Below are 21,160 nucleotides of genomic sequence, written 5' to 3' on the forward strand. Positions count from 1 at the left end.
TCAAAAAAAAATATTTATTGTAAAAAAACTATAGATAATATATGTGTGATCTCTTAATATCAGAATTTATTATTGCATATTGTTAAAAAATGTTCAATCACAAATCTAATCATTGTAATATTTGATTTCATCGTTAAACAAACTAATCCCACCCACTGTTATTTTTAACATTCGACGGAACCAAACTCATATTACATTCAAATGCCATGTCACTGAAAGGTTTGTTTCAATAAATAAGAAAAGGTTTGATTTCAAAAAATTCAAAGTCAATGTATTCATATTACGTAATGGACATATGGGACTGGGTTGATCCAAGAAAAAGCCAACGAAATTCAAGTGGACCACCACCCAAGGTTTTCCTCGAAATGCATCCCTACTTCTGCTTATGCATGCATGCATGCAACTATATATAAGCAGTGCAGAGCATTGATTTTTTGCATTATCATCAATATCATTTTGTTTTGTTTATCTAATTCAAGTTTGATCAAAGCTTGGGTAAATAATGACTACTCTCGTGGCTGGTGTTCTTCTTCTTCTTTTATCCGTGACCGGAATCGTTACAGCCCATAGAGATGCCACCGGGGAACTCCTACGGTTAGTATCGCCCGAAGCTTATAAGTTCTTCCATCAAAGCGACGATGATAGAGTTGGTGGTACCAGATGGGCGGTCCTGATAGCTGGATCTCGTGGGTATGAGAATTACAGGCATCAGGTCATATATTTCCCCATGATATTTTTTAAAAATATATAGGATCACTTCAAAATATTATAATTTTGTTAACAAAGGTAAACTTATTCAGGCTGATGTTTGTCATGCTTATCAACTCCTGAGGAAGTGTGGTCTGAAAGATGAAAATATTATTGTCTTTATGTATGATGATATCGCTTACAATGAAAATAACCCCAGGCCAGGAATCATCATTAACAGTCCTAACGGCTCTGATGTTTATCATGGAGTTCCAAAGGTATCTTCTTCTTTCTTGGCTACTGCTTTATTTTTAAACGATGTAATTGATTAATAATTGTACAATTAATATGATTCTCATTATCCCATAATTGGTGTAATTATGTAGGATTATACAGGAGCCGATGTCACTGTTAACAACATTTTCAGTGTTATCCTCGGAAACAAATCTGCTATAACAGGCGGTAGTGGGAAGGTTGTTAATAGTGGCCCTAATGATCATATCTTCATATTCTACAGTGACCATGGGGCTTCCGGTGTGCCTGGTTAGTACTCTCTCCTTAATAATTCACCTTAGCCTTATAACTATGAAGGAGGATTATATGGTTTTTAGCTTGAAAATTGACACTAGTTTTTACAGTTACGTACTAACGTTCGTTTTTATGTTAATCCAGGGATGCCTGACGATAGTTATATTTATGCTAACGATCTTAACTGGGTTTTAAGGAAAAAGCATGCTTCAGGAACTTATAAAAGCTTGGTAAATTGTTGTTGTCAATAATTCACAGTTGTTGTACCCATCATCCATCACTTTCGTGCCATTTGAGTGTATTGTCTACATGTAACTTTGTAGGTATTCTATAGTGAAGCTTGTGAGTCGGGAAGTATCTTCGACGGTCTTCTTGATCCCAAAGGTTTGAATATCTATGCGACCACAGCGTCGAATGCAACAGAGAGTAGCTTTGCAACCTATTGTCCTGGAGGCCAACTAAGTGCTCCCCCAGAGTACGATACCTGTTTGGGTGACTTATACAGTGTTGCTTGGATAGAAGACAGGTATGGATAAATATAATGGATCCATTCCAAGCATGTTCATCATTTGCCTATATTTGTTTTCTCCATATCTCTTAATGTTGTATATTTAATCAGCATCTTCCATTGATTCCATAGCTTCACCTTGTTCTGAAATTAACAATTAATAATATATGGACAAATAGTCAAGGAGCAAAGTGGGTGACATACGAGCAATTTTGCTTCTATTAGTGTTTGGACTAAATTAGGAAGTTTTCTAATGTTGAGGGTTCTTTTGTGCAGAGAAGCACATGATCCGCGGACCGAGACTTTGCGGCAACAATATCAGAATGTATGGTTTTAGAAAATTGTGTATTTTGCCAATATTTTATTTATTTTAAATGTAAGAAATTATGAAATTATACCTAGAGGTCCGTCCAAATTTCTTTTGATATCAAATTTAAGTTTATATTGCTGTTGAGATCTATGATTATGTGCAATTTCATTTTCCCAACTTTTACAGGTAAAGAAAAGGACAACCCGCTCTTATGTCATGCAATACGGTGACATTGTGCTTAGCCTGGACAATCTCTCTGTATACTTTGGTGAAAATACTGCAAAATATAACTTGCAGCCACCAACAACAGCTATTAACCAGCGCGATGCCGATCTTGTCCATTTTTGGGAGAAGGTTTGTGCCTTGTGTCTTTTGAATTCTATAAATTAAACACGAGAATTTTTTGTCCCTTCAATTGGTCAGAATATAATTAGTTACCCATACACATAATATAAGACATTTAGCAATGGACATTACTTTGCAGTATCGCAAGGCACCTGAAGGCTCTGCTAAGAAGGCTGAAGCTCAAAAGCAGCTCGTTGAAATCATGTCTCATAGAATGCATATAGACACCAGTGTGAAACTCATCGGCAACCTCCTATTCGGAACCGAAATAGGCCCAGCTGTTTTGAACTGTTTTGAACGTCGTTCGACCAGCTGGACAACCTCTTTTCGATGATTGGAAATGCCTTAAGGAAATGGTAATATTCTTGATTCTCATTTTTTGTTGCCTTATATTTTGTATATTGCTACTTAAGAAGATACTTTGCTCGGTTCGGCTCCGCAGGTGAAAACTTTTGAAACACACTGTGGAAAGCTGGCCCAGTATGGGATGAAATACATGCGTTCCTTCGCAAACATCTGCAATGCTGGAATTCAGATCGAACAGATGGCTGAAGCATCGGCACAAGCCTGTGTCGGCATTCATACCGATCATTGAAGCTCTTTTTAGAAAGGGTTCAGTGCATAAAATATAGAATAAAGGTAAAAAATCTAGAAATTTTTGTTCATGAAGTTTAGTATTAGCACTGAACCTTGTTGCTTAGTTCTACATAAATATGCTTGTTGGGTGTAAACGAATAAATGAATAAAAGTCCGGATAAGATTGTATGAAATGTTTTAACACGTGTTGAATGATTCAGACAATGTCCCTATGTTATCTAATAACATTCTCTTTCCTTTCTCTCTTTCGTGAGATGGAATGTGAATAAATATATATGCCATCCAATTAATTACTGGAGAGAGATCAAATTAATAATAGTTACGGTCCATAGAGGGCTCTCACGTCGATTCTATATGAAAACTCTTCACCAAAGCTTTCGGAGATTATTTATTCACTCATTAATCATTACAAGTACAAACATAGTAAACCATAAGTAAAATATAATGCAAAAACAATTACATAATTTAAAGCATAAACAGATGAAGAATGACACCGGCATATCAAGCATAGTAAAACCATAACTAAAATATATTTATTATTTTCATTTTATAACTATTTTCATAAATAAATTATCCAATTTATTAGAAAATTAATCTTTAAAATTATTAAATAAACACGCATTTAGGAATTCTTTTTCTTAAATTACAACTTACAACTGTATAATAATTAACCATAATCATAATTGTGCGCCGTTACATATTTAAGAATTCAAAATTCCTAAAGTCATTTCTTTTAATTAAGCCAAAATTTTATTACAAATTTAAGAGAATGAGATGATAACAGCAATGTTTGAATCTTGTATTTCTTCAACTCTGATCCTTAATACGCCAACAATGATGTATATCTTGATAAAAATAATGTACATTTTCTCAAGCCACCATGGAGTAGTTTATAATATATATGAAACTAACTTGGACCAATGTCCATTTTATCAAGCCACGATAGAGCTACATTTTATTGTTATCATTACAATATTAAGGGAAATTATAATATTGAAAGAGAAGTGTTAGATTATAGAATTACATTCACCCATTAATTGAAGGGTCTTTTGTCTCCAAATCAAACACCCTAAAGATTCCTACTACTTCATATAACCAATTTAGACAATTGATCAAAGGGATTTTTTTTTATGTGTATAAATTTGATTATTAAGTCTTATAAAACCCTGAATTTTGGATTTGACGTAGTCCAATCTGTTTTATTACTTTTTAGAATGTATTTGATTTAAACTAATATATATAATACGTATTTAATTTCTTAATATTGAAATTTATTTGTACATATTATTTTAAAGTAATTACTTTGCATTTGTTTATATTTATATAAAGATAATTATTGTGTAGGTTGATAGTGAATTATTTTTTTTTTAAATTTAGCAAGTGGGTTAAAAGAAATCAAATTATGATATTAGTATTTATAAATTGTGGGTTTAACATCAGACATTTTTAATCTTTTTATTTTTCTAATTTAAAATTTCAATCCTACTCAAATTATATTAGTTAAATCTTTTAAGTTATTATTATTTTTTTTAGAATTTTATGTGTAAACATATTATCATATGATATTAACTTGTTATTCTCACACAATATTCGCAAAAAAAAAAAGTTAATGAATTCAATTATTACCATTTGATTAAAATTGAAATTTTAAATTTCGAGAAGTTTAGGGACTAAAAATAAATAAATTGGAGAATAAGAACTAAATTCATAACTTACACATAGTACAAGAATAATAACAAAATTTGATCTAACAAATTTAAATGTTACCATTTAGATTGAGAATGACATTTTAAATTTTAAAAATTACAACGATAATAATTGACTGAATTATAGTAATCCATAACTTACATGCATGGTATAAGAACTACTAGAAATATTTGACCTTAAAAAAACATAACACATTTCATTAGATTGTATTTAAAGGGCTTAATTATAAAATTAACCCCTAAATTATATTATTTTCTCACGTAAGTAGTTAAAGGTTTTTTTTGTTGTTGTTGTTATTGTCAAAAGTGTACTTAAACTATTGATTTTGTCTTATTTTACCAAAACAGGTACACATGCCATCTTTTTATTGGTTGGTATCATGATTTAGGGGGTAAAATGAGACAAAATGATCATTTAAGTACCTTTTGACCAAAAAAAAAATTTAGGTATATAAGTGAGAAAAACAATATAATTTAGACAAATTTTGTATTTAAGCATATTTAAATAAATTCTCTAGCTTGTTTTAACGAAATTAAAAAAATCAATATCAATCTACCAAATAATACTTTATATAAAAGTTTATAATTTAATTAATTAAAATATACATTATATTATGAAGTAATATTTAATGTAATATTTTATTTATAATTTAACCCTTAAACTATATCTAATTTTTTATATTAATATTTTTTTTTCTCGTATTAATACATTAACCTTACTTCTGACATTCGATTCCATCTATTTGAATTAACACAATTAAAAAAAACCAATCAACCATGTAGAGCCAATCAAAGCATCCCACGTGCCATTTTATACACATCATATTCATATGGAATTAATATATTATATATTAAACTTAAATTAAATTATTTTTTATTCTTCTTTCCCCACCCACGTTCTCTGTCTCTCTCCTCTTCTTCAAATCAAAAGCCATTTTCATCTTCTCTAGCAAAAGTCTAAATCTACTGTGGGAAATTCATCACTGTTGAGAAGAGAGCCATCAAAATTCGACCAATCAAATGAAAGCTTGGATTTTCCATGATTGAATAAAGAAATAATAAAAGAAAGAAAGAAAGAGTTTACTTGAATCAAGGATTTGAGTTTTTTTTTTCTTTTGACAAGCAGTGCTTGTGTTGAGATCTGAAGATTTGCTATTTTGGTGGATATTAACTATTAAAAGGATATGATATGAAAAATATTATTTATCAAATGTGGGAAGCAATATAATAAGAAAAATATTATTTATCAAATTATTATGACAATGAAAAATATTTTACATGTCTTGAAATTTATTGGGTCTTAGTTTTTTTTATTTAAAACCGTCATGAATAAAGCCTTGATGTAATGACAACCTATAATTTAATAGGCAGTCAAAATTTCAAAATAATTACACATTATCAAAAATAAAAATAAAAATAAAACTAAATGAATTTTTTATTTCAAATTTTATAATTTCCAATACAATATTGAAGTGAATAAATAAATTTACTTCTCATCATTGTCAATTGATTCCAAAACATTCAATATTCATCCATACAATACGCAGACGTTGAATTAAAATCCCATACTAAATAATTATAAATGGTGAAATTCAAATCTGTATTTAAAAATTTTAAAGTCTGTCTTAAATAATTATACCGAAATTTTATTGATTGAGATTATTTTTTAAATTTTTAAAATTTTAAGAAATTAGCAACCAATTAAAGATTAATAATAGATAGATGAGACTTCTTAATTTTTTTAGGAGAAATGATTGAATCACTTATACAAATGATTTATGTTAAATTATTCAACTAAAATTAGATTATGATCGTTAAAAAACAACTAAAACTAGATTATATAAGAGAAAATTTATATAAAATATCTACAATATCTATACTAACATTAAGAATCAAATCTCAACAAAAAGTCAATCATTATTCTTTTAAAAATCTAATTTATTTAATTTAAAATTAATTTTTTATAATTGAATTAATATTCATTTAATTCGTAACATTATGAATGTAGTCAATAAATTTATTTAAGAGATTGAGATATAATTATAAAATTTTAAAAAAATAATAAATTTTACATTAAAAAGAATTAAATTACATTATTAAATTTTGGATTAGCCAAAAATACAAATTTTTATTTATTTTAGAGTTGAAATGTTGAATTTAAATTATTTAAGTTCGAAAGAAAGCTATCTCATTTAACCAAGGGGTGAAGACTTCTATTTGCTATTGGCTTAGCCACCGAACACGATAACTCAATTAAAATTTTCATGAATAACGCCTTATAGAAAAACCAGATGGGACTCGGTGGGTCCACGAAAAAGCCCACGCAACTCAACAATATCTCCACATGACTTTTTCATCATTATCATCATAACCGTCCATTACAAACGGGTTTGAACATCGACGTTCCAGATGCAATCGAACATTTCCATAATTTTTTTTCTAAAATATAGTTCTACTTATACATGCTCTTTATTTTTTTTCCGGCCGTAAACTACTTATACATGCTGCTACTATATATATATCTGAGCTGAAGTGCCAGTGCCAGTGCCAGTGCGCAGAATAATGACTTTTGCATTATCATCAAAACCAGTTTTTTATGTTTTTCTAATTTAAATTTTTGATCAAAGATTGGCCAAATTATGGCTCTTCTCGTGGCTGCTGTGATTCTTCTTCTACTATGGCTGATTGGATTCGTTTCCGCCGGTGGAGATGCCAACGGAGACGTCCTTCGGTTACCGTATGAAGCTTCGAGGTTCTTCCATCGAAGCGATGATGACGAATTTGATGGCACCAGATGGGCGGTCCTGAGAGCTGGATCTAAGACATATCAGAATTACAGGCATCAGGTCATAAATTCTTCTCCATATACGTATATATGCCGCTTCACTTCAAAAGGTTCTAATTTGTTAACAAAGTTTAAACTTCTTCAGGCTGATGTTTGTCATGCTTATCAACTCCTGAGAAAGGGTGGTCTGAAAGATGAAAATATAATAGTCTTCATGTATGATGATATCGCTTACAATGTACAAAACCCCAGGCCTGGAATCATCATTAACAATCCTAATGGTGCTGATGTTTATAAAGAAGTTCCAAAGGTCTGTTCTTTCCTAGCTACTGTTTTGTTTTTAAACAGCGTACGTTGACTAGTAATTGTACAATTTCTGATTTCATTGTTGCATAATTGGTGTTTTTATGCAGGATTATACTGGAGAAAATGTCGCTGTTAACAACTTTTTCAATGTTATCCTCGGAAACAAAGCTGCTCTCACCGGAGGTAGTGGGAAGGTTGTTGATTGTGGCCCCAGTGATCATATCTTCATATACTACACCGGCAATGGTGCTCTGGTATGCTTAGTGAGTACTATCTCATTAGCGGTTACTCTTTTATGGCTTTCGTATTGCGCCTTAGCTTTATAGTACAAGGTTTTTAGCTTGCAATTTAACACTAGCTTTACAGCTACTAAGATTCATTCTTGTGTTAATTCAGGTATGCCTGACGATAGTTTTATTTACGCTGACCAACTTATCGAGCTTTTAAAGAAAAAACATGCTTCAGGAACTTATAAAGGCTTGGTAAATTGTTGTGGTTAATAATTCCCGGTTGCTGGACCCATTATCCATCATTTTGGTGCCATTTTAGTGTGTTGTCTACATGTAACTTCGTAGGTATTCTACCTTGAAGCTTGTGATTCAGGAAGTATCTTTGAGGGTCTTCTTCCTGAAGATTTGAATATCTATCCACGACAGCATCGAACGCAAGCGAGAATAGCTTTGCAGCCTATTGTCCTGGAGGTGACCCAAGTGCTCCACCAGAGTACCATCAGACCTGTTTGGGAGACTTATACAGTGTTGCTTGGATGGAAGACAGGTATGGATTCAACATCTTCAATTGATTTCATACCTCCATCTTTTCACAATCTAAATATTTGATGGACAAATATAAAAAGTCTAGAGGTTGGTGATATACGTTAACACTTTTAATATTCTGTTTCTGTTTCTTTTGAGCAGCGACGCACATAATTTGCGGGCAGAGACTTTGCAGAAGCAATATGAACTTGTAAGGTTTTTAAAATTGTATTCGGATGATCTCTTCCTTCCTCAGTGTGATTTTTTTTGCTGATAGTAGTAATCATTTTATCCTTGTGTGGTTTAGATCTAAGAACGGTCCATCTAATTTTTTATCCTTGTGTGGTTTAGATCTAAGAACGGTCCATCTGGTTTTGCTGTTGAGATCTCTTATGCAATTTCATTTTGATGGCTTCGGCAGGTAAAAAAGCGGACTCCGAGGTCCCACGTTATGCAATACGGTGACATAGCGCTTAGCAAGGATGCTCACTTTGCATACTTTGGCACAAATCCTGCAAATGACAATTTCACATTCGTTGACGTCGACTCCTTGCAGCCACCAACAGCAGTTGTTAACCAGCGTGATGCTGATCTTGTGTATATTTTGGAGAAGGTTTGTCTCTAATGCCTTTTTTATTTTATTTTATGAAAATATAAATTAGTCGCGTATGCATATATCAGACATTCAGCAATGGACATGAATTTACTGTATCGCAAGGCACCTGAAGGCTCTGCTCAGAAGACTGAAGCTCAAAAGCAGCTTGTAGAAATCATGTCTTGCAGAATGCGCATAGACTACAGTGTGAAACTCATCGGCATGCTCTTATTCGAAAGAGGCCCAGAAGTACTGAGCACAGTTTGACCAGCTGGACAACCTCTTGTTGATGACTGGAAATGCCTTAAAGAAATGGTAATATTTTCGACCCTCAGCTTCTCGTTTCGTCACTTTATAGTTTGCCTGGCAACTTGAGAAGACACTTTGCTATGTTCACCTACACAGGTGAGAACTTTTGAGACACACTGTGGAAAGCTAACCCAGTATGGGATGAAACACACGCGTTCCTTTGCAAACATCTGTAATACCGGAATTCAGACCGAACAGGTGGTTGAGGCATCGGCACAAGCTTGTGCCAGCATTCCGATCGGCCATTGAAAGGGTTAAGTGCATAAATATAGAAATAAAAGGGGAAAATAACTGGAAGTGATTATTTATATAATTTTGGTATATACTCTGGACCTTGCTGCTTAATTTTAAGTAAATATGCTTCAGGTATAAACATATATTTAAATGATCATGTCAAAAGAGAAAAGGTATGCATATAATTGTATGAAAACTATAGCACATAAGTTCAATGGTTAAGGCAATGTCCCTATGCTATCTAACGTTCTCTTTCCTTTCTCTTTTTCGTACTAAACAAGCCTGTGAAAATTATTCAATATGACAGACAAAAACAACGCAAAACCTGGGTTTCATTTTGAACTGATAACAAAATTTTTTAAGACGTTTAATTCGTGTAAGGTGTGTTTTGCATGTGTTTGTGTTTTGGTCTTGTACATATTAGCAATGACCTGCGAGCATACAAGGAAATACATCATAGCAGTTGCAGTATATCAAAGCATCAGTCAGGCAACAACATCAGTGACAGAACACACAACAACAGAAATAAAATTTAAAACCAAACTTTAAACATCTATTCTTTGACGATGCCCACTGAGAAAAAAATTTCTTAATCACAAAATAACGTCCATAGCATTGTATTGATACCTAAAAATCATATAATTTTATCTTTTATTTTTTTTAAGTAAAAACCATATCATTTTATTCAACATGGAAATACACTAATTTATATGTTTATATCACAAAATAATCAAGCATAAATATCAACTAAGCATGTCTGACATATAGCATGAGAGATTAGTACTAATTAGATAAAAGTACCATGGAGTATTTTATATTAGGAGTTAAATCTTATTTTGTTCACTCTATTAAAAAATGGGCAAATTAGTCCCTCTACATTAGATTAAAGAGTAAATTGGTCTGTTCAATTAACAATTTCATCCATTTCTATTATTAAAAACTGGTTTATTTATATCAGTATGAGGTACGCATAGCATACCATATGTAATTATCTAGTTATTTTGTCAGCTATATCAATTTTTAACGATAAAAATAGATGAAATTTTTAATAAAAGTAATGAATTTAATTTTTAATCTAATATGTTTGAATTAATTTATCTATTTTTTTAGGAAAAAAATAACCTATAATTTAACTCCTAATATAAAAGTTTTTATGATACTTTGTTAATACAATATTTTGAGTTAGACAGACCAAACTTGATTAATTATATAAAATGTTAATGATATATATAGGTTTAGCTTGACTCAATCATGATTATATAATAAATTTAAATAGAATAAAAACTGTAAAATGCGTGTAATTTTGATCTAAAATTGAACTCATCAAATAAAATAAAATAAAAACTGAAAAGTAATTTAGAATATATATTTTTAATTCCAGCGTTTTTATGAAGATTCCGCTAATTATTAACGCCGTGAGTTGTTGTTACGGGTAATAAGAAAGTCACGTAACGGGGATTGTAGATAAACGGAGTTAACGGTTCGAAAGAAAAGGCAATTGAAGCCGCTGGATTAATGATCAACGGTTAGAAATTCCCTGGTGCTGTACACTTGTGGTGTAACGGAGGGTAAGAGGAGGTATTGAAAATTGGTTTTGAAAGGGAGAGAGCGCATTTCGTTTTATCAGAAGAAGAGACAGCCTCCCTCTTACTCTTTATCTTTTGTTTTCTTTTTCAAATTTTCTTCTTCTCTGCTAATTTGCTTCTACTTTCTTCTCTTTCTCGAGAACCAAACAGAATACTCATAAGGAAAAACGAAAATCTATAGATAGTATGATTAATCAGATATTGAGGATCTAAATTCAAACCAAGCCGTGCCATAAGAGGGAGGAGAAGAGAAGGATCTGAGACTTTGTGAGGTCCGTAATTGAGAGCAGAGATTGATTATATCTTGGTTTACTGTGATGGATTTCATTGTCTATTTTTCAATGGATAACTGTTAACGAGCAATCTGCAAAATGTTTTTTGAACTTTTCTTTTTCCTAGATTTTGCAGATACAATTGAAGAAACTTGAGGACCATTTTTGCTGGTTCTAACTGATCGTCAATATTTGTTTTCTTTTGCGGAAGTTTTGAGAATCGGGTAAACAAAGTTCAAGTTCAAGAGATTTGAAACACGGTTGAATGATTTTGTTCCTGATTTTTTTTCTTTTCTGACAGATACATTTGAACGACAGCATAGCTACTTTCTGAAGAATTCTCGACTGAATTAATCTTTAAAAAAGCAGATCAATTGCTTACGTATCAAAACCATAAGAATCTTACAACGAATGAAAGTCGGAAGAATAGGCTTCATATTTCGTTATTTTGTTGAAAATCCAGAACAAATTTTGTGTTTATAGCAAAGGACTTTGAAGAAAGGAAAGTTGTAACGGCAGAGCCTTTGCTATTCAGGTACGAGAGTCATTTTCTCGCCGATAAGATCAGGAGCCCGACAATCTGAGTATCGATTCTAAATCTACCTAAAATGATTACTCGCCATTGATACACCAGGGCCGGGCTGTGATTAAGAATCGGAGATTTCTTTGACAGAGTCGATTTTTAACGGGAATGTTGGATTTTCTTTCTCCTGAGACCTCCATTTAATTTCTATGGAGAGTCTGTGCTTCAGATTTTAATTTCGCTTTGCCCGTTTATTTGTTTTCTTTTTTCCTTTTTCCTCAAGTTCCAGTCACAAGTTTCTTCTTAATCCTTCAATGGTTTTTTTCCCCTTTCAAACAGCCTGAAGAAGAGTTTGACCGTTTCCGCTTAGATTTTTTCACCAGATTAGATCTTTAATTTTTTTTTTCGCTATATTCTGTCTCTATCTTAAATTTTCGCTTCCTTTAAATCTCCATTCAGAAGCGTCTTTCTTCTTTTGTTATGATGTTTTCATGGTTCGATTGCCTTTTCTTTTCATGTTCGTAAATTGAATTTTCTCGGTACTTTTAACATTCTAACTACGAGGAAAGGCAACTTTCGCTTGCTTTCTGTCTTCGTGTTCCAACTCTGGTCCTCTTCAACAGCTCTATAAACTATTTTGTCATTTTATTGCTGCTATTGTAGTCTTAATTTTCTCAACCCCACCAATAATTCTCATAATCTCCATTGTCCTCCTTTAGTCCATTGATTATTTTATAAAAATCGCTTAATATCATCTCCTGGTTGTCATCTTTTTTTCCCCTCAAGAAGATGCAAAGGCCGTTCGATGCTTGTATTTCTCCCCATCTTCTACTTTTCGTCACGCTTAAGGCTGCTTTCTTCTTCTTTATTTTTCCTCAGATTTTTTTTTCAAAGTTTCCGGGAAAATTCCTGGCCGTCCAATGCTCATATTCTAATGCTAAGCTGAGAAATTTTGGTTTCAAATTGTGTGGAAGTTTTAAGAGAAATCCTATTGAAATTCTCCCAATCGTATTTTCTTTTTTCCGTGTCCTTTCGGAGCTAGCACTTTAATTCTGAAGTTTTGAGATTAATTTAAAATTTTAATTTTTTAAAATTTTAATATTTTTGCTTCAACCATGGACAGTGTGCAGAAAATGATGGAGAAGGACTCTTTAAGGAGCAATAACAATGGTAATAGCGCGAATTACAACAGAGAGAGAACCGGAGGTGATGCGGGATTGTTAAGATCCAGCTCAGATCCGGCCAAACAAACGGCGTCGTCTTCTGATTTTGTTTTGCAGTGGGGAAACCGGAAGCGTCTCAGGTGTATGAAGATCCAGGTCAAAGACGACCAATCCGGCCCGGTTAACCGAACCACGGTTCGAGTCGATCGCCGTGTCGTGAGGGCCGATAAGGACTCTTCAAATCAGCCCAGCCATAATAACAATCACGGGACTGGATATTTTAACCTCCGTCAACGGCCTGCTTCTCCTCAGGCCCCGCCACCTCAGCGCGTTCTCAGGTACTGTATTATATTCACAAATTACGCTCATCTATGAGTTCAGTTATTTACTCAAGATTCATATTTACTATTTTCTCTTCGAGTGTTTGACACTTTGGCGCGTGTACTGTAAGCTCCGTTGAGATAGGGGGATCGGGTCAGGGTACTAGTACTATGGTATGTTGTTGGATAATTTGATGTCTCGTTTCTGTTATCACTTGGTTTTGCTTTTGCCTTTGCGTTAGGTTTTCCGTTCAAATTGGCGCGAGTAAAATGATTGTATAGATCCATCATTTCCGGGTCCCACTTCCTTGTCCTTTTCTTTTCTTTTTTTCTACTTTAAAAGCAGAAATTACTGATCTGTATTAACTTATTTGACATAACATTTGATGAAATAAGTTTTTTTGCTCTAGGTAAAAAATTTTCCTACTTGATTGTCCCTTTTCTATTTTTTTTTTGTTTTTTGTTCGAAATTTGGAGTTTTTTTCATACCTAAAAGAAATTCTTCTCAATCATGATACAAAGATCCTCAATTTTCTGAGAGGCATAAGTTCTCGATTTTTTCACAGGTTCGATAATTTTTTTTTGTTGACTTGTTTGGTTTTGATTGACCATTATGCTTTCTTTATCCCTACTACATTTTTTTCCATTGGTAGTAGAAAGGTATTTTGCGAGAATGGATAAGCCGCACAGTTGGCGTTATTGACACTCCTAAAAAAAATCTACCTAATTTGGATGGATATTTCCATGTAGGCCTTTTGACTTGGTGGTGATGGTATTTGTTTGGGTCTCATATTAAATAACATCTCGGCCTCCGATTTGCTATTTTTAGTGGGGATCCGGAATCATCAAAGGATTTTGGCTTTTTCTTTTTCACAAACTAATAGTTGTGCGAGGATATCTCAATTGTGCATTCTCTATTTCGTAAGGTAGGCGCCAGTGTAGGTTCGGGATATGGTCGTGGTGAGTTTGTGAATGGTGTTCATGCTAATTGAGAGATTATTTTCTTTAAATAGACATAAGATCAATTATGGGGGAAGCTTTAACTTTTTCCAAGAGGGTCATAGTAAGTACACTATTTGAAACATAATCTTAAACAAGTCTGTGCTTGATTTCAGGGAGGTTTCAGATTTTTAGACTGTTTTTTGTTTGAAACTATTTCCTTAGGTGCTGTTTGAATTATGAATTTTTCTAGATTTTCAGATCTGTCTTCATATCCTCTTTCTGATTGTTTCTTTTTTTTTTGTATTCTTTTTATTTTAATGGTTGGCCTAAAGAATAGTGGAGTAGGTCATGCCCTTAACTTAATCCTCAATCTTGGAAGAAAACCAATATTAAATTCCATGTAAAAATCGGTGTTTGATCTTTGTTTTCATTTTGGCTATTTGCTATGCTTGTGATGGCTTAGCTAATATCAATTTTTTTTTTAATATTTACATCCGATCTTAGACATGGTAATTGTGAACCTGGATAGCATGATGATGCCTAGCGCATCCGTCCCATGCTCATGGGCCCGTGTCCTCGTTGGAAACATTGAATCGACAGTTACCTCACCACGTGTCTATGAAAAAGTCTTTCTTTGATCGCAGCCCTCGTCAGCCGTCCGATCACAAATTGGAGTTTAGGAACACCATGCCATATTTCAACCCTCCATTATGGCAAAAATGCCCCAAACCTTAAAACCCGTCTAAAAACCAGCTGTGCACCCTAGATCGCGATAGAAATAGAATCACTCTTTTCTATCAAATATTTGAACTTATTCTCTCCAAAACAAACAAACAAAAAAAGAAATTAACAACTCTCCTATTTAAAAGCAAACCCCACAAACTCTCACACCATTTCCCTAAGAATGCCCTCCAAAAAAACCACCACCATTTTCTACACAATACTTGTCTAGATTCTACCCAGTCTCTTTCACCCATCTCCGATCTAGATCACTCCAAGGTTACATTTGTAAATTCAATTACAACTTTATTATTATTTTTTCAAAATATCACAGCATTTTATTCTTTATTTTTCCAGTTATTTTAATTTTCTTTTTTTTTTCTTTCCAGGAACTGTGAGAATTCCAGTGCTATGAGAGGCCAAAGCAACGGTGGTGTAAGAGGATTCACTTCGCCAGACAGGGGTGTGCACGAGAAGAGAGGTGGCAACAATAACAATTACAACCACCACAGCAACAACCATGATAACAACCACCACAACAATAAATCAGCGGCATCTTCGGAGACAGCTCAGGATAGCAAAAAAGGAGGGTCATCTTCTGGGAGCGGTGAGATAGCTCCTGCACCCATGGTTTGGCCACCTAAATTCGTGATTGCTTTAACAAATAAAGAGAAAGAAGAAGATTTCATGACCTTTAAAGGATCTAAGCTGCCACAAAGACCAAAAAAGCGATCAAAATTTATTCAACGTACCCTCAATGTAAGCTCTCTTCTTTTTCCTTTCTTTCGAATTCGATTCATGCTTAATCTGATAACGAAATTAAAAAATTGGGATGAATTTGGATTTTTAGTCTTTGGTTTTAATGTGAAATTAATTTAATATATGTTGTCTAGAACTGGAAATAGATAGGACAGTTATTGTGAAAAACTTGAAATAAATGAATAATGGGCTGGTTTGTTTTTGTTCTTTAAATTGTTTTAGTATGATAATTTTATGTCCCTCTTTGGTCTACGAGAAAAAGAAATAGAGAAATTTTGCAAAGAAAGGGAGAAACTTAGCAGAAAAATCGTACACGTGTCAATCAAATATTGTTAAGCACCTAATTTGTTAAGGGCCCACTGAAAAGCTTGTGACCCGGTCCTTATTTAATTGCTCACTTGTGCCCTTGTGTCTGCGTTTACCTATGGCTATGCTTTAATCGCGTGAACTTCTAGGTTTAGCTTCTTCTTTTTTTTTTTGTTTTTTTGGTAACATCATCTAGGTTTAGCTTTAACGTATATGTTTTGGACATTATTAATTAAAAATATATATAGAAACATATTATATGTTAAGATAATGTGCGTTGTAATTTATTTTTGTGGTGAGATTATTAAAATTTGTTGATCTCCTTTTTCTAATTTGTTTACAGATTTTTAAATTTATTTAATCACATTATAGTAAAATGAAATTATATAAAAAGTTAATAATACTAACTTTTAAAATATTTTTTTATAAATATAATTGTTTTAAAAATAGAAAAATTATTTATAGAAAGTAAGAGTTATGGTTCTTTTAAAAATAAAATATAAAATATTCTTGACATGTAATTTGATTTTCATAAAGTTGGATTTTTCTTAATAGATTTCTCAAACATGAATTTTTTATAAAAAAAAATCCATTTTTTATTCTATAATGTATTTTAATAAAAGATATAGAATCTTTACTTGAATAGAGTACACATAATAGTTTATGTTTTCTGTTAACAAAAGTATTTAAATAATTTATTTATCATATAAAGTATTAGTGTAGAGAATTCAGGTGGTTCAATGAAATATATCCAACTTGGGAGTTTTTTTTTTATTTAATTATTACCAATCCCTGTATAACTGCTTTTTAATTTATCTGTTGTTCTATTAGATTTTGCACGTGAAATAACTAACATAATGAACTTGTGAAATATAATTATACCATCATTTAAGATATTTAAAATATTTCATTTCCCTTATTTGAAAATGTAAAGAGAGAAGGGTAGCCCATTTGAGGAATGTATTATTTGAAGAGACAAACGAGTGGGGACAAAAAATACACGTGTAATTCAAAAAGAAGTTGAAGTGTATGGTGCTTGATGTGACAGGTTTACGGCATTGGTCCGAGACACGAATCACACATTTTATCTATTTACTGCTGCTTTATAAATGAATAAAAAACGACAAAAGAAGGCACGATGCTCGACGCATTATTTCCGGGGACTTTTCTGCAATATGCTGTTATTGTAGGGGCTTCTTTTGATAATTGCATCTCCAGTTTGTTGTATTGTAACTATTGTTATGGCGGTGGTTGAATCATTATCTTCCAACTGGTCCACTTTGGCAAACAGAAAATACACCACAAGCAATAAAATAATGTGTATTCTTTTTTTGTTTTAAGAAATTGAACTTTTCATCTCTTTTTTTTTTTAAATCCATATTTTAATAATTATGCTTTTGAAGCTAATTTTGGGTAATCTGGATTGCAGCTGGTAAGTCCTGGGACATGGCTTTGCGATTTAACCCTCGAACGTTATGAAGTCAGGGAGAAGAAGGTCACAAAGAAGGTAATAAATATATATTTAGTTACCTCATCTCAATTGTAACATTAATTGGATTTGTTATGTTGGATCTTCTTTTTCTCATTCCTAGAAATCACCGAAACTGAAATCTTTTTAATGCACTGACCTAATGCAGAGACCAAGAGGTTTAAAGGCTATGGGAAATATGGAATCTGACTCTGAATAGAAAGCTGGGAAGGTGCAGTTTAAAGGTTTGATTTTTTGGGTATTTGCAAATGTCGATGATGATGAGATTTTCCAGAGACAGTTGCTCTTTAACTTTTTAAAGGATGAGATTAGTCTTTAAACTGTATAAATGATGATCTTTTCATATATGAGATGAATGAAAAGTTTAGATTAAGCAAAATATGTGGCGTAAGCAAATGAAGAGATTTTCGTTTATTAGATGATTTGAAAGATTGTTTAAATTTCTTTTCTCTTGCTAGTAAAAACTACATTTTTTTAAAAAAAAAACTAAAATAAAATAGCATTTTTATAAAGTAATTAATTTTAATTATAATTGGGTTGATTTGGATCACAAATATCTTATCTAGAATAAAACTTAATCTCAAGCAAAACGGTAATCAATTTTGCTTAGAAGCCTAAAAACATGGGTTGGATTTATAAGTACAAGTTTCTTAAACCAATACCAAAAAACTAGTATTGTAAAGAAATTATTATTGGCGAGACCGTTAGTTCTTAGTAAATGTGGAAAAGGACAACTTCAGAAACAGAAATTTCTCCATCTTTCACAACGGACTTCCAAGTCACGACGTTCTGATTTTAATGAATATGAATAAATGCTTTAAGCCAAAAAAAAAAAGTTGGAAAGAAATTATTAAAGTTCAGGGGACCTTATTCTATAAGTTAAAAAAGAGACTTGAAAAGAAAAATGAAATTCCTTAGCGGAGAATCAATGCAACCAACGGAGACCATATTTTTGGTTTACCAGAACTTAAGAGCTTTGATTTATTGCCACACTTGAGCGATGCTTTGCTTGCTTTGTTCTGATAAAATTTTAAAATATTTTTCATCTTTTCATTTATCTAATTAAACCAAAATCAACTGTTCCTTAATAAGCACTAAATTGCTTACAGGTTTATTTTCGAGTAAATACATGTAAGCTTTGCATAGCATTCTTTTTTTTCTTTTTTTGGCTAATCCCCTTTTCGAAAATTGACCTTATAGTAAGAAATGCAGAAACTTAAAAAAATAAAAAAATCAAAGATTAGATCTAACATTCTTGTCATTATAGGTCTTTTTATTTACTATAATGTATAGGCCCTCCCTCCCAAAAAAAAAATCAAAATGAGAAGGTGGCAATCGACGATTGGACTGACAGCGACATTTTTAACCACACATGGACCTTCTATGTACCAAAATCGTGTCTAATTCTTGAGTAAATATCCTCACCTAAAATAAAATAAAAGTCAAAAATACCTTAATTATAAATTGGAATAATGTAAACGTAACTTATTGCGTCAAACTGTAGAAGCAATTCTATTCTAAGCTCAAACCAAACTAGCGATTGACATCTAGCATGTACAACAAAGTTTATCTCCAATTAACTTAATCAGGCTGGTTAACTGGAAATTAAATGTTGTACTTGAAATAGAAGAAATGGCCCACTTTATAATATCAAAATAAGAATAGTTTATTGGTGAAGAAACTACAAGAACGAAAGAATGGGGTTTTCTTTCATTGTCAGTGTAGAATAAGAATAATGCACTCCATGGCATATTAGAAATGCAATAAAAATTATGTGGGATTTAATTATATCTCATTGACTTCAAATTTTCAGTTAAACCTACCACCATTGTTTTTCCAATGTAGTTCAATTATGATCTGTCTGTACCATTAGCTAAAAGACCCACCAACAATAATGTAAATTTGGTATGGGACTATATATTAATTGTAGAAGAATATTAACTGTATAAATCTCATTCCAGAAATTTGCGAGTGGGCATCCACGAAGCACAAACTTTCAAACATGGGAGTTGGAACCAACAAAGAAAAAGAAAACATAAAAAGAATAAAGAGCTGCTAGCCATTCAAACAAGCCAAGGGCTATCTGAAGTTTTTAAAAGCCTTATTTTTAACATATAATATAAAGGGACCCCATTAATAATGTTGGTATGAATAGAGGATATTTTCCATTAGCACATGGTGGTGAGTGGTGGGCAATGCTCTCAGCATTATTGCCAAATATTTGAGTTTACAGTCTTTAACGGGTAAATTTGACTCCAATGCTCATATGCTGCTGCTATTATTGTTTGGCTGAAGAGAAAACGCAAGAAAATACGTAACAAAAAAAAAAACATATGTGAACATACAACAAATTCAAGAAGCAAAGAAAGAAATAAAAGATTACGTACTAATGAAAATGATATCAATCCATAATAATACTGAAACAAAAGTCCAAACATCATCCACCATGAATAATCTGTACAGTAGATAACAAAACTACCTCTCTCGACTCTCGCATATTTATATATATAGGGACTCCTAGATATACTAAAACTCCATATAAAATTCACCCCCCCAAAATCAAATCTATATAAATGAGAAATCAAACACCCTCTCTACACCATCAATAGCCAACACCCTTCAGATCCTGTGAGTAGAGCCAAAAAGCAGAGCCGTGACAGCGGCAAAGAAAACAGAGACGAATGAGGGGGAGATGGAGCCGGTTCCTGAGGTGGGACTCGGTGCTGGGGATTCAGCAGCGATGGCTGAACCCATAAGAGTACAAACAGCGACGAGAACAAGGATTAGAGAAGCCTTTGAGAGACCCATTGCTGCAAATCCTTTGAGCGTTCTTTTCTTTTTTGGGTTAAAAGATGGAGAAAATGTGTGTGCATTTTAGGGAGGTGGGGTCTAAATATATAGAGAGAGAATGAGGGGAAAAATCGGGCAGCTGCCCGGATTTCCAGCCTGGAGATCTATACTGTAACATTGTTACAGCTGGTGGTATCAGCTGCTACCCGTATCAAAAAAACACTATTACCATTATTTATCATGTATACGCGTGTAAATTTTTTATTACCACCGGTATTTATTTTTTGATAATGACAAGGTGAAACGTGGCCGTTTTTGGTGGGGCTGTTAATGTTTATTCCATGGGATTAGAATTTGATTCTTTTGTAAATTCGAGGGAGGTACAAAGCGTGACATTACTGGCGCATCGAATGGCTGATTAAAAGGTTAGCACATAGATCGAGGTTTCATATTTATCCGTGTCGACACGCGACAAAACATTACGACAGTGAAGGACGTAATAGAAGAGAGTTTAGACGGATGAGTGCAGGCAGGGCCGCAATTGACGGATTCCATCGCCAAGCAACTGAAAAGATACTGATTCTTTGTGGGACCACCAAACATCACATGATGAGGTAGAGGTCGA

The 21,160-nt window shown here is 32.8% G+C and overlaps 1 protein-coding gene and 2 pseudogenes across 2 annotated transcripts; all 3 read left to right on the plus strand.

Annotated features, from left to right (window-relative positions):
• Window positions 1-502: 502 nt before the first annotated feature.
• Window positions 503-3,003, plus strand: LOC107941865 (vacuolar-processing enzyme-like; annotated as a pseudogene).
• A 4,317-nt stretch (window positions 3,004-7,320) lies between these two features.
• LOC107941863 (vacuolar-processing enzyme-like) lies at window positions 7,321-9,959 on the plus strand (annotated as a pseudogene).
• A 2,639-nt stretch (window positions 9,960-12,598) lies between these two features.
• LOC107941867 (myb-like protein D) lies at window positions 12,599-20,395 on the plus strand. Of its 2 annotated transcripts, none has more exons than XM_016875486.2 (5): window positions 12,599-12,895; window positions 13,170-13,547; window positions 15,581-15,950; window positions 17,686-17,763; window positions 17,894-20,395. In XM_016875486.2, the coding sequence occupies exons 1-5, from the start codon at window positions 12,852-12,854 to the stop codon at window positions 17,942-17,944; spliced, it is 921 nt and encodes a 306-aa protein (XP_016730975.2). In that variant the 5' UTR covers window positions 12,599-12,851; the 3' UTR covers window positions 17,945-20,395. The 2 variants fall into 2 exon arrangements, with proteins under 2 accessions (XP_016730975.2, XP_016730978.2); XM_016875489.2 differs by having other exon boundaries at window positions 12,708-12,857.
• Window positions 20,396-21,160: the final 765 nt, after the last annotated feature.

Source organism: Gossypium hirsutum, chromosome A05 (genome assembly GCF_007990345.1).
Source record: "Gossypium hirsutum isolate 1008001.06 chromosome A05, Gossypium_hirsutum_v2.1, whole genome shotgun sequence".
NCBI classification, from domain to species: Eukaryota; Viridiplantae; Streptophyta; class Magnoliopsida; order Malvales; family Malvaceae; genus Gossypium; species Gossypium hirsutum.